At 47.2% G+C, this 13632-nt stretch overlaps 1 protein-coding gene across 2 annotated transcripts in view; it reads right to left on the reverse strand.

The window, feature by feature from the left end:
- Nucleotides 1-13632, reverse strand: part of LOC129830813 (gamma-aminobutyric acid type B receptor subunit 2-like) — a 415909-nt gene that overhangs the window by 36005 nt on the left and 366272 nt on the right. For both annotated transcript variants that reach the window (XM_055893565.1, XM_055893566.1), the window contains exon 14: nt 1181-1291. In XM_055893565.1, coding sequence (XP_055749540.1) covers nt 1181-1291 — 111 coding nt within the window. The remainder of the gene's footprint in view (nt 1-1180; nt 1292-13632) is intronic.

Below are 13632 nucleotides of genomic sequence, written 5' to 3' on the forward strand. Positions count from 1 at the left end.
TTTAATAAGGACAAATTCATTGTCGGTAATCTATCAACGAACCCAGTTTCACATTTATACACTAATGCAAAGTCCGGTATTCATACCCCGGTATTCATACCCCGGTATTCATACCCCGGTATTCATACCCCGGTATTCAGATAGAATAATACAATTTACTCTATACCTGATGAAATCGACATCTAACAAACATGTATGTAGACACAGATATTAAAATGGCGCCGGAAGAAATGGCAGCATTTTTTTGGGCGTCCACCCAATTGTTTTATTATGTGGGTTTTTTTTCACATTATTTGTAACATATTTTGTACATAATGTTTCTGCAACCGTATCTTACGGCAGAAAAGAGCTTCTGGATATCAGGACAGCGATCACTCACCTCGGATTAGACAAAGATTTTTTTAACAACAAGCAAGACTCACACGATATTCTCCAAACACCCGACAGGGTCGACATCCCAGTTATTCGCAAGAGGAAGCGACGCAGGTACAGAGCACGAAGAGGCGGATGCCTCGTCAGGACCCGCAGAAGGCGAGTGGGAAAGCTGCCGTTACCGTCAATATTACTCGCCAACGTGCAATCATTGGACAATAAATTAGACGAGGTACGATCACGAATATCCTACCAACGGGACAACAAAAATTCTCTCTGTTCATCATATATGCATAGTCACTTTAACCATACCTACATGTACATACTACCTCAATAAGCCTGACTAACAGGTGTCTATAGCCTTGCTATTGTTCTTTTCAAATGTTTTTTCACTGTTGTTTTATTTCTTTACTTACCTACACGCACGCACACACACCTATTTTTTGCACTATTGGTTAGAGCCTGTAAGTAAGCATTTCACTGTGAGATCTACACCTGTTGTATTCGGTGCACGTGACAAATAAACTTTGATTTGATTTGAGATATATTTAACATATGTGTGCTTTGGGTGTGGCAGAGAACTTGCTAGTGAACTCTCTATCATTAAACCATGACCATGGCATACACATGTTGGAGTGTGTTGATGAAGATAACAGCCCCCACCTCTTCTAACCCTGCTTCTCACAGACTACCTCCCTAACCATGAGTAGGACTTTGTAGGTATCGATGGATGCGCGCACACACACACGTGCACGTGCACACGCACACGCGCACACACAGACACACCACAGTCTCTCTCCTTACTCACCATAAGCAGGCCCTTGTAAGCGTAGACAATCCCCAGCCAAATGGTCATGTGTGTGTTCTCACAGTGTTCCAGGAAGGGCCGGATGGCTATGTCCTGCCCCTGGGGGTCCGCCTGCAGGGAAACAAAGAGAAAAGAGATGGGCTGGTGAGTGGTGGGCACATGCATATCAACAACAACAACAACAACAACAACAATCAATATCTGAACAATCTGTCTTTCAAAAAAATAAGTTAGATAGCATCATCCATATAAAGTTGGTTCTTTTCTTGCTCTTGATGAAGAATAAAGTATATGTGACATATTCTGACAGTTCTTTGTCCATGCTGTCAATTAATATCCAACTACATGTCAAATCTGGAGTATCAAATGGAATATATGAGAAATGCAGGAAATTGTCAGCAAGCAATGGTTCACAAACACGTTCCCTCTATGCAGGTGTTTCATATGATATCCACTCATTCTCTCGCACGTTGAGACTAGGCCTGCATCCACAATGGCACCCTATCCCCTATGTAGTGCACTACAGTGGCTTGCAAAAGTATTCTCCCCCCTTTGGCATTTTTCCTATTTTGTTGCCTTACAACCTGGAATTAAAATAGATTTTGGGGGGTTTGTATCATTTGATTTACACAACATTTGAAAATGCAAAATACTTTTTCTTGTGAAACAAACAAGAAACATGACAAAAAAACTGAAAACTTGAGTGTGCATAACTACTCAACTTGAGCGTGCATAACTATTCACCCCCTCAAAGTCAATACTTTGTAGATCCACCTTTTGCAGCAATTACAGCTGCAAGTCTCTTGGGGTATGTCTCTATAAGCTTGGCACATCTAGCCACTGGGATTTTTGCCCATTCTTCAAGACAAAACTGCTCCAGCTCCTTCAAGTTGGATGGGTTCCGCTGGTGTACAGCAATTTTTAAGTCATACCACAGATTCTCAATTGGATTGAGGTCTGGGCTTTGACTAGGCCATTCCAAGACATGTAAATGTTTCCCCTTAAACCGCTCGAGTGTTGCTTTCGCAGTATGCTTAGGTTCATTGTCCTGCTGGAAGGTGAACCTCCGTCCCAGTCTCAAATTTCTGGAAGACAAACAGGTTTCCCTCAAGGATTTCCCTGTATTAGCTCCATCCATCCTTCATTCAATTCTGACCAGTTTCCCAGTCCCTGCCGATGAAAAACATCCCCACACAATGATGCTGCTGCCACCACGCTTCACTGTGGGGATGGTGTTCTTGGGGTGATGAGAGGTGTTGGGTTTGCGCTTGACATAGCGTTTTCCTTGATGTCCAAAAAGCCCAATTTTACTCTCATCTGACCAGAGTACCTTCTTCTCTATGTTTGGGGAGTCTCCCACAAGCCTTTTGGCGAACACCAAACGTGTTTGCTTATCTTTTTCTTTAAGCAATGGCTTTTTTTTCTGGCCACTCTTCCGTAAAGCCCAGCTCTGTGGAGTGTACGGCTTAAAGTGGTCCTATGGACAGATACTCCAATCTCCGCTGTGGAGCAGCTCCTTCAGGGTTATCTTTGGTCTCTTTGTTGCCTCTCTGATTAATGCCCTTCTTGCCTGATCTGAGTTTTAGTGGGCGGCCCCCCAGATTTGATGTGGTGCCATATTCTTTTCTTTTTTAATAATAGATTGAAATGGTGCTCCGTGGAATGTTCAACGTTTCTGATATTTTTTTATAACCCAATCCTGATCTGTACTCCTCCACAACTTTGTTCCTGACTTGTTTGGAGAGCTCCTTGGTCTTCATGGTGCCGCTTGCTTAGTGGTGTTGCAGACTCTGGGGCCTTTCAGAAGAGGTGTATATATACGGAGATCATGTGACATTTAGATTGCACACAGGTGGACTTTATTTAACTAATTGACTTCTGAAGTTAATAGGTTGCACCAGATCATATTTAGGAACTTCATCGCAAAGGGGTTGAATACAAATGCCTGCACCAATTTTAGATATTTTTTTCTTTTCACTTCACCAATTTGGACTATTTAGTATGTCCATTACATGAAATCCAAATAAAAATCTACTGAAATTACAGGTTGTAATGCAACAAAATAGGAAAAACACCAAGGGGGATGAATACTTTTGCAAGGCACTTCACTTTTGACCCCATAGGGCTTTGGTCAAAAGTAGTGTACTATATAGGGAATAGATTACCATTTAGGATGCAAGCCTAAGGGTGCCTTGGAGGGACAAAAGATACACAGTTTTGCCTGAACGTGGACTTCTGACGGATAGGTTACATTGGATTGATGTGGCAGTGATCAAACATTCAGGTGAATAATCAAACTGAGGAGGTATAATGGCCTGGGGCATGTTTAAACACCCCCTCCCCGTCTATTTTTCACTCTCCCTTTCTATCTTTCTCTTTTTCTCCCCCTCTCCATCTCTCTCCCCCTCTGTCCACTATCAGCCCCTTGCCCAAGAAAGGGAAAGTGACTGAACTGAATGACTACAGACCAATAGCACCCACTTCCGTCATCATGAAGTGCTAGTCAAAAACCATATCAGCTCCTCCCTCCGACACACAATTCACCTACCACCCTGACAGATCCACGGTCGACACAATCGCCATTAAACTGCACACTGCCCTCACCCACCTGGACAAAAGGAATGCATTTGTGAGAATGCTGTTCATCGACTACAGCTCTGCCTTCAACACCATAGTGCCCTCTAAGCTCACCACAAAACTCAAGGCCCTGGGACTGAACTCCTCCCTATGCAACTGGGTTATGGACTTCCTGACGGGCAGCCCCAAGGTGGTGAAGGTAGGCAACATTACCTCCTCGACACTGATTCTCAACATAGGGTCCTCACAAGGGTGGGTACTCAGTCCCCTCCTGTATCCCCTGTATACCCACGACTGTGTGGTCTCACACAACTCCAACTCCATCATAAAGTTTGCTGACGACACGACAGTAGTAGTCCTGATTACCAACAACAACGAGGTCGGCCTACAGGGAGGAGGTAGGCACTCTAATGGCGTGGTGCCAGGTAAACAACCTCAACATCAGCTAAACAAAGGAGCTGATTGTGGACTTCAGGAGGTACCAGGCTGGGCACGCGCCCATCCTCATCAACTGGGCCACCATGGAGACGGTCAAAAAGTTCAAGTTCCTCTGAGTACACAACTCCAAGGAGCTGAAATGGTCAAACCCCACGGACACTGTGGTGAAGAAGGCACAATAGCGACTCATCAAACTCTTCTGACAAAATTCAGTCTGGTCCCGAGGGCCCTCACAGTGTTCTACAGGAGCACCATCAAGAGCATATTGCCGGGTTGCATCACAGCCGGGTACGGCAACTCCACTGCCACAGACCACAAGGTGCTACAGAGGGTGGTACGCTCAGCTGAATGCACCACTGGGTGCACACTGCCTGACCTTCAGGACACCTACAACACCAGGTGTCACAGAAAGGCCAAGAAGATCATCAGGGACCCCAGTCACCTGAGCCATGACCGGTTCTCTCCGTTTCCACCACTCAGACGTGGGCATTATAGGAGCATCATGGCAAAAACTGTAAAACTGGCCAATAGCTTCTACCTCCAGACCATCAGGCTACTGACTAGCCACCACCAATTAGCTACCTGCTCTCCCTATTGACATTTATCATGCTGAATAGCCACCACTAGTCAGCTACCTACTCCCCTGCTCCCCCTATGGACACCCCCCCATGGATACCCTACCCCCACCCCAATGGACATTTATAATTGCTGCAGTTGTTAATATGAATATATTATGGTTTCTAGATATATATATATATATATATATATATATATATATATTGTTTTATTTCACTGCATTGTTGGAGCTAGTAGCTCAATAATTTCACTCTATGCTGTAATTACATCTGCAACCGTTTACGTGTGACTATTAAACCAATCTAATCTCATCTCTTTCTCTCCCTCTCCATCTCTCTTCCTCTCACTCTCTTTTGGTCTCCACCTTCTCTCCCTCTCTTTCTCTCGCATGTGACTTACAGGCCAAATTAGCACTGTTGGCGGCTATTAGCGCCATGGCGACACATCCCGTCCCTTTAATAAAAACACAATTAAGGGTTTGGGGGAACGTGGCCAGACGTGGTAATATATCAGACGTTTTTACAGGCCTGTGTGTGTGTGTGTGTGTACACTACCGGTCAAAAGTTTTAGAACACCTACTCATTTCATTCAGGGTTTGTCTATATTTTTACTATTTTCTACATTGTAGAATAATAGTGAAGACATCAAAACTATGAAATAACACATATGGAATCATGTAGTAACCAAAAAAGTGTTAAACAAATCAAAATATATTTTAGATTTGAGATTCTTCAAATAGCCACCCTTTGCCTTGATGACATCTTTGCACACTCTTGGCATTCTTTCAACCAGCTGGAATGCATTTCAATTAACAGGTGTGCCTTTAAAGTTCATTTGTGGAATTTCTTTCCTTCTAATGCGTTTGAGCCAATCAGTTGTGTTCTAAGAATTTGGTAAAATACCAAGTTCATATTATGGCAAGAACAGCTCAAATAAGCAAAGAGAAACGACAGTCACTACTTTAAGACATGAAGGTCAGTCAATACAGAAAATGTAAAGAACTTTTAAAGTTTCATGTGCAGTCGTAAAAACCATCAAGCGCTGTGATGAAACTGGCTCTCATGTGGACTGCCACAGGAAAGGAAGACCCAGAGTTACCTCTGCTGCAGAGGATAAGTTCATTAGAGTTACCAGCCTCAGAAATTGCAGCCCAAATAAATGCTTCACAGAGTTCAAGTAACAGACACATCTCACCATGAACTGTTCAGAGGAGACTGTGTGAATCAGGCCTTCATGGTAGAATTGCTGCAAAGAAACCACTACTAAAGGACACCAATAAGAAGAAGAGACTTGCTTGGGCCAAGAAACATGAGCAATGGACATTAGACCAGTGGAAATTTGTCCTTTGGTCTGGAGTCCAAATTGGAGATTTTTGGTTCCAACAGCCGTGTCTTTGTGAGAAGCGGTGTGGGTGAACGGATGGTCTCTGCATGTGTATTCCTCACCGTAAAGCATGGAGGAGGAAGAGACAGGCAGGGAGGGAGGGAGGGAGGGAGCGAGGCAGGGAGGGAGCGAGGCAGGGAGGGAGCGAGGCAGGGAGGGAGCGAGGCAGGGAGGGAGGGAGCAAGGCAGGGAGGGAGGCAGGCAGGGAGGGAGGGAGCGAGGCAGGCAGGCAGGTAGGGAGCGAGGCAGGGAGGGAGGATGGATGGATGGGGGGGGGAGGGGGGCAGAGTGAAGGAGGGCTACATACAGTCCTCTTAAAGGCAGCAGTGAACGCTGAAGCCCAGTTTTAGCTGCCCCACTTAGCAACACCTTGAGTATGACTGCTGTCATTTTCAGGACGCACACGAGTGTGTACACACAGACTGTACATACGTAAGTGCTTGAACCTTATTATGAACTGTAAGTGCATGAACCACACACACACACACACACACACACACACACACACACACACACACACACACACACACACACACACACACACACACACACACACACACACACACACAATCACTCTCACACAGGTACACAAACATCCCCATAGATTCACACACGTTGTATCAGACTCAAACCTGAATCATGTCCATATTAAGCCATGTTAATGTAAATGGCTGTCTATCATCACATCTCCTCAGGCCTTTACCTCTACAGAGAATGCATTATGTTATGTAGCCCAGGATCACTTGAAATGGGACAATTATGAGCCATTCATTCTTCAATTACAGTAGAACAGAGTCTGAGCCAGAGAGGTCAACCCCGCCCACCCACCACCACCAGTCTATGGTTGTGTCCCAAATAGCACCCTATTCCCTTTATACTGCAATGCTTTTGACCATGCAGGGTCCATGGGGCTGTGGTCAAAAGTAGTGCACTATAAAAGGCGAATAGGGTGCAATTTGGGAGGAGCCCCATCTCCTTGAAACGTCATGTTGTAGGGTACAGTTAAATCTATTCACTCCATAATCCCAAACTGCATTTCTATTTGTTATTGTCCTTTCCTGAGAGCTTGTTCTTTCTTGGATTAGGACTTCATATATGATTATACAAACAGACTCCGTGCCCTTGTTGGGTTTTACAACAAAGCTCACAAAGGATTAAAACATTTAGGTAGCAGACAGTCGCTATACACACACACACAAGTCTGACAGAATGTTACCTCGCAGAGGGAAAGTCTGCATCCCAAATGGCCCCCTAGTCCCTATGTAGTGAACTGTGGCCTAGAGTGGTCTAAGTCGCTGCCTCCAGATCTCATATACCGCTGCAGTATTGGTTTGAATACGGCCTACTGCTATTTCAGCACACTCTCTCCTCTAGCTCTACCTCCTTACCTGTCTTATCCCATGGTCAGAAAATACATGAGGGGTGGGAATGAAATAGAAAAGAAAGTCGTGCACTATATAGGGAATAAGGTGCCATTTGGGACGCTAACAGAGCCAGTTGTAACCTTGGATCAGAAACAATGACGTCAGAGCAACAAGTCTATAGAGGACCGTTGGTACTTATAATGTCCTAAAAGGAAACATAAAAGCTTCATGTACCGACTACACCGAAAGGGAACTTTAAAAGCATATCACGCCCAGATGTATGACCCTGCCTATGGGGCCTGGTAAAAAGAAGTGCACTATTGAAGGGAATAGGGTACTGTTTGAGAGGCCATCCCTATCTAAAGGGACATGAACGTAACCAAGCAACAACGTGCCTCTGTCTCAGAGTATTCCGGGACACCCAATAGTCCATTAACTCTGGGGTGATATTCAGAGATGGGAGTCGAGGGTTTATTTCTACAAAAGTTGCCGGGGAAGAAAGTTGAAGCAGCGAGTAGTGACAACAAAGTGGGGCAGATGACGGAGGGGAAGGGACACTATTTTTACTGGGATGTTCTGCCACAGACACACAGGAGAACGGAGAGGAGGATGGGGGAGAGGAGAAGAGAGGAGGATGGGGGAGAGGATAAGAGAGGAGAGGAGGATGGGGAAGAGGATAAGAGAGGAGAGGAGGATGGGGAAGAGGAGAAGAGAGGAGGATGGGGAAGAGGATGGGGAAGAGAGGAGGATGGGGAAGAGGAGAAGAGAGGAGGATGGGGGAGAGGATAAGAGAGGAGAGGAGGATGGGGAAGAGGATAAGAGAGGAGAGGAGGATGGGGAAGAGGAGAAGAGAGGAGGATGGGGGAGAGGAGAAGAGAGGAGAGGAGGATGGGGAAGAGGAGAAGAGAGGAGAGGAGGATGGGGAAGAGGAGAAGAGAGGAGGATGGGGAAGAGGAGAAGAGAGGAGGATGGGGAAGAGGAGAAGAGAGGAGGATGGGGAAGAGGAGAAGAGAGGAGGATGGGGAAGAGGAGAAGAGAGGAGGATAGGGAAGAGGAGAAGAGAGGAGAGGAGGATGGGGGAGAGGATAAGAGAGGAGGACGCATATATAAAGAAGTCATGGAACTCTGTGATATGATTCATCCTTGATGTCAAACTGTTGTCCAAACTGCTATTTTCAGTACAGATTACAGAACGAACCAGATAGGTACAATGTTCATGGCTTGGTGGTGCCTTTAAAATGTAGAATCTGTGATATTCACTGTTGTTCAAAAGTGATTTAATATCAAACATGAATTCAGGATTGTGACTTTAACCCTCACCACATTGGGTCAAATGACAGAACACTAAACACCACAAAATAAAGACAAACTTCTATATCTCATGGAGCTCTGGTGGTTTCTCTTAAAAGTAGTCTTGGGCTACCTTCCAATGTCCATACTGACATGCCACTTGCATGTTCAATACATTAGTTCATTAAAGTAGTTTACCAGTATGGACACTGGAACAGAGCCGCTAGTGATACTATTAACCTGTGTCCCAAAGTGCACCCTATTCACCCTGGTCAAAAGTATTGCACTACAAAGGGAATAGGGTGCCATTCAGGATGCACAGTCTATTACTGCTACCCTTAATGCTCGACATGCCCTCTACAATTAATAACACTGATAATACAAACTTATGTGTAAAATATGGAAAACTGGGCATCGGCATCCATGGGCTTCCATCCATCCAATGAGAGATCAGAACAGGCAGGAACATCAGAACCCTTGCCTAAGCAAGGGAAGCTGTCTGGGGGTTGCCAAGCAACAGCCTGCAGCGGGCAGAGCCAAGGGGCCCAAAGCGGAGGCGGCAGCAGGAAGAGTGGCATGGAGGGAAAGAGGCAGGGAGGGAGGAAGAGAGAGAGAGAGACAGTAAATCTCAGTAAGACCAAAATAACGGTGTTACAAAAAAGGTTCAGTCGCCAGGACGACAAATACAAATTCCATCTAGACACCGTTGCCCTAGAGCACACAAAAAACTATACATACCTTGGCCTAAACATCAAGTAACAGGTAACTTCCACAAAGCTGTGAATGATCTGAGAGACAAGGCAAGAAGGGCATTCTATGCCATCAAAAGGCATAGAATGCCATACCAATTAGGATCTGGCTAAAAATACTTGAATCAGTTATAGAACGCATTGCCCTTTATGGTTGTGAGGTCTGGGGTCCACTCACCAACCAATAATTAACTAAATGCGACAAACACCAAACTGAGGCTCTGCATGCAGAATTCTGCAAAAATATCCTCCGTGTACAACAGAAAACATCAAAACCTACATTCAGAGCAGAATTAGACCAATACCCGCTAATGATCAAAATCCAGAAGAGAGACGTTAAATTCTACAACCACCTAAAAGGAAGCGATTCCCAAATCTTCCATTACAAAGCCATCACCTACAGAGAGATGAACCTGGAGAAGAGTCCCCTGAGCAAACATAAACAGACCCCACAGAGCCCCAGGACATCAACACAATTAGACTCAATCATGAGAAAACAAAAAGATAATTACTTGACACATTGGAAAGAATTAACAAAAAAACTGAGCAAACTAAAATGCTTTTTGGCCCTAAACAGAGTGGCAGAATACCTGACCACTGTGACTGACCCAAACTTAAGGAAAGCTTTGACTATGTACAGACTCAGTGAGCATAGCCTTGCTATTGAGCGAGGCTGCCATAGGTAGACCTGGCTCTCAAGAGAAGACAGGCTATGTGCTCACTGCCCACAAAACAAGGTGGAAACTGAGCTGCACTTCCTAACCTCCTGCCAAATGTATGACCATATTAGAGACACATATTTCCCTCAGATTACACAGATCCACAAAGAATTCGAAAACAAACCCGATTTTGATAAACTCCCATATCTACTGGGTGAAATACCATAGTGTGCCATCACAGCAGCAAGATTTGTTGTTGTTGCCACAAGAAAAGGGTAAACAGTGAAGAACAAACACCATTGTAAATACAACCCATATTTATGTTTATTTATTTTCCCTTTTATACCTTAACCATTTGCAAATCGTTACAACACTGTATATATACATAATATGACATTTGTAATTTCTTTATTCTTTTGGAACTTCTGTGAGTGTAATGTTTACTGTTAATTTTTATTGTTTATTTCACTTTTGTATATTATCTACCTCATTTGCTTCGGCAATGTTAACATATGTTTCCCATGCAAATAAAGCCCCTTGAGAGAGGAGGAGTGGGACCAACAGGTGAAAGGAGGAGGGGGACCAACAGGAGAGAGGAGGAGTGGGATCAACAAGAGAGAAGAGGAGTGGGACCAACAGGTGATAGGAGGAGGGGGACCAACAGGAGAGAGGAGGAGTGGGATCAACAAGAGAGAAGAGGAGGGGGACCAACAGGAGAGAAGAGGAGTGGGACCAACAGGAGAGAGGAGGAGGGGGAACAATAGGAGAGAGGAGGAGTGGGATCAACAAGAGAGAAGAGGAGTGGGACCAACAGGTGATAGGAGGAGGGGGACCAACAGGAGAGAGGAGGAGTGGGATCAACAAGAGAGAAGAGGAGTGGGACCAACAGGTGATAGGAGGAGGGGGACCAACAGGAGAGAGGAGGAGTGGGACCAACAGGAGAGAAGAGGAGTGAGTCCAACAGGTTAATAGGAGGAGGGGGACCAACAGGAGAGAAGAGGAGGGGGACCAACAGGAGAGAAGAGGAGTGGGACCAACAGGAGAGAAGAGGAGTGGGTCCAACAGGTTAATAGGAGGAGGGGGACCAACAGGAGAGAAGAGGAGGGGGACCAACAGGTTAATAGAAGGAGGGGGACCAACAGGAGAGAAGAGGAGGGGGACCAACAGGAGAGAGGAGGAGTGGGTCCAACAGGAGAGAAGAGGAGTGAGACCAACAGGTGATAGGAGGAGTGGGGCCAACAGGAGAGAAGAGGAGTGGGATCGACAGGAGAGAAGAGGAGTGGGACCAACAGGAGAGAAGAGGAGTGGGACCAACAGGTGATAGGAGGAGGGGGACCAACAGGAGAGAGGAGGAGTGGGACCAACAGGAGAGAAGAGGAGTGGGACCAACAAGAGAGAAGAGGAGGGAGACCAACAGAAGAGAAGAGGAGTGGGACCAACAAGAGAGAAGAGGAGGGGGAACAACAGGAGAGAAGAGGAGTGGGACCAACAGGAGAGAGGAGGAGTGGGACCAACAAGAGAGAAGAGGAGGGAGACCAACAGAAGAGAAGAGGAGGGGGAACAACAGGAGAGAAGAGGAGGGGGACCAACAGGAGAGAGGAGGAGTGGGATCAACAGGAGAGAAGAGGAGTGGGACCAACAAGAGAGAAGAGGAGTGGGACCAACAGGAGAGAGGAGGAGTGGGAAAAACAGGAGAGAGGAGGAGTGGGACCAACAGGAGAGAGGAGGAGTGGGACCAACGGGAGAGAAGAGGAGGGGGACCAACAGGAGAGAAGAGGAGTGGGATCAACGGGAGAGAGGAGGAGGGGGACCAACAGGAGAGAGGAGGGGGACCAACAGGAGAGAAGAAGAGGGGGACCAACAGGAGAGAAGAGGAGTGGGACCAACAGGAGAGAGGAGGAGGGGGAACAACATGAGAGAAGAGGAGGGGGAACAACAGGAGAGAAGAGGAGGGGGACCAACAGGAGAGAAGAGGAGTGGGACCAACAGGAGAGAGGAGGAGAGGGAAAAACAGGAGAGAGGAGGAGTGGGACCAACAGGAGAGAGAAGGAGTGGGACCAACGGGAGAGAGGAGGAGGGGGACCAACAGGAGAGAGGAGGGGGACCAACAGGAGAGAAGAAGAGGGGGACCAACAGGAGAGAAGAGGAGTGGGACCAACAGGAGAGAAGAGGAGTGGGACCAACAGGAGAGAGGAGGAGTGGGATCAACAGGAGAGAAGAAGAGTGGGACCAACAAGAGAGAAGAGGAGTGCGACCTACAGGAGAGAGGAGGAGTGGGACCAACAAGAGAGAAGAGGAGTGGGACCAACAGGAGAGAGGAGGAGGGGGAACAACATGAGAGAAGAGGAGGGGGACCAACAGGAGAGAGGAGGAGTGGGATCAACAGGAGAGAAGAAGAGTGGGACCAACAAGAGAGAAGAGGAGTGGGACCTACAGGAGAGAGGAGGAGTGGGAAAAACAGGAGAGAGGAGGAGTGGGACCAACAGGAGAGAGGAGGAGTGGGACCAACGGGAGAGAAGAGGAGTGGGATCAACGGGAGAGAGGAGGAGGGGGACCAACAGGAGAGAGGAGGAGTGGGACCAACAGGAGAGAGGAGAAGTGGGACCAACAGGAGAGAAGAGGAGTGGGATCAACGGGAGAGAGGAGGAGGGGGACCAACAGGAGAGAGCAGGAGTGGGACCAACAGGAGAGAGGAGAAGTGGGACCAACAGGAGAGAAGAGGAGTGGGATCAACGGGAGAGAGGAGGAGGGGGACCAACAGGAGAGAGGAGGGGGACCAACAGGAGAGAAGAAGAGGGGGACCAACAGGAGAGAAGAGGAGTGGGACCAACAGGAGAGAGGAGGAGGGGGAACAACATGAGAGAAGAGGAGTGGGACCAACAGGAGAGAAGAGGGGGGGACAAACAGGAGAGAGGATGAGTGGGACAAACAGGAGAGAGGATGAGTGGGACCAACAGGTGAGAGGATGAGTGGGACCAACAGGTGAGAGGAGGAGTGGGACCACCAGGAGAGAGGAGGAGGGGGACAAACAGGAGAGAGGATGAGTGGGACAAACAGGAGAGAGGATGAGTGGGACCAACAGGTGAGAGGAGGAGGGGGACCACCAGGAGAGAGAAGGAGGGGGACAAACAGGAGAGAGGATGAGGGGGACCAACAGGTGAGAGGAGGAGGGGGACCAACAAGAGAGAAGAGGAGTGGGACCAACAGGAGAGAAGAGGAGTGGGACCAACAGGAGAGAGGAGGAGGGGGAACAACAGGAGAGAGGAGGAGGGGGACCAACAGGTGAGAGGAGGAGGGGGACCAACAAGAGAGAAGAGGAGTGGGACCAACAGGAGAGAAGAGGAGGGGGACCAACAGGTGAGAGGAGGAGGGGGACCAACAGGTGAGAAGAGGAGGGGGACCAACAGGAGAGAAGA

The sequence above is a fragment of the Salvelinus fontinalis genome, chromosome 32 (genome assembly GCF_029448725.1).
Source record: "Salvelinus fontinalis isolate EN_2023a chromosome 32, ASM2944872v1, whole genome shotgun sequence".
NCBI lineage: Eukaryota > Metazoa > Chordata > Actinopteri > Salmoniformes > Salmonidae > Salvelinus > Salvelinus fontinalis.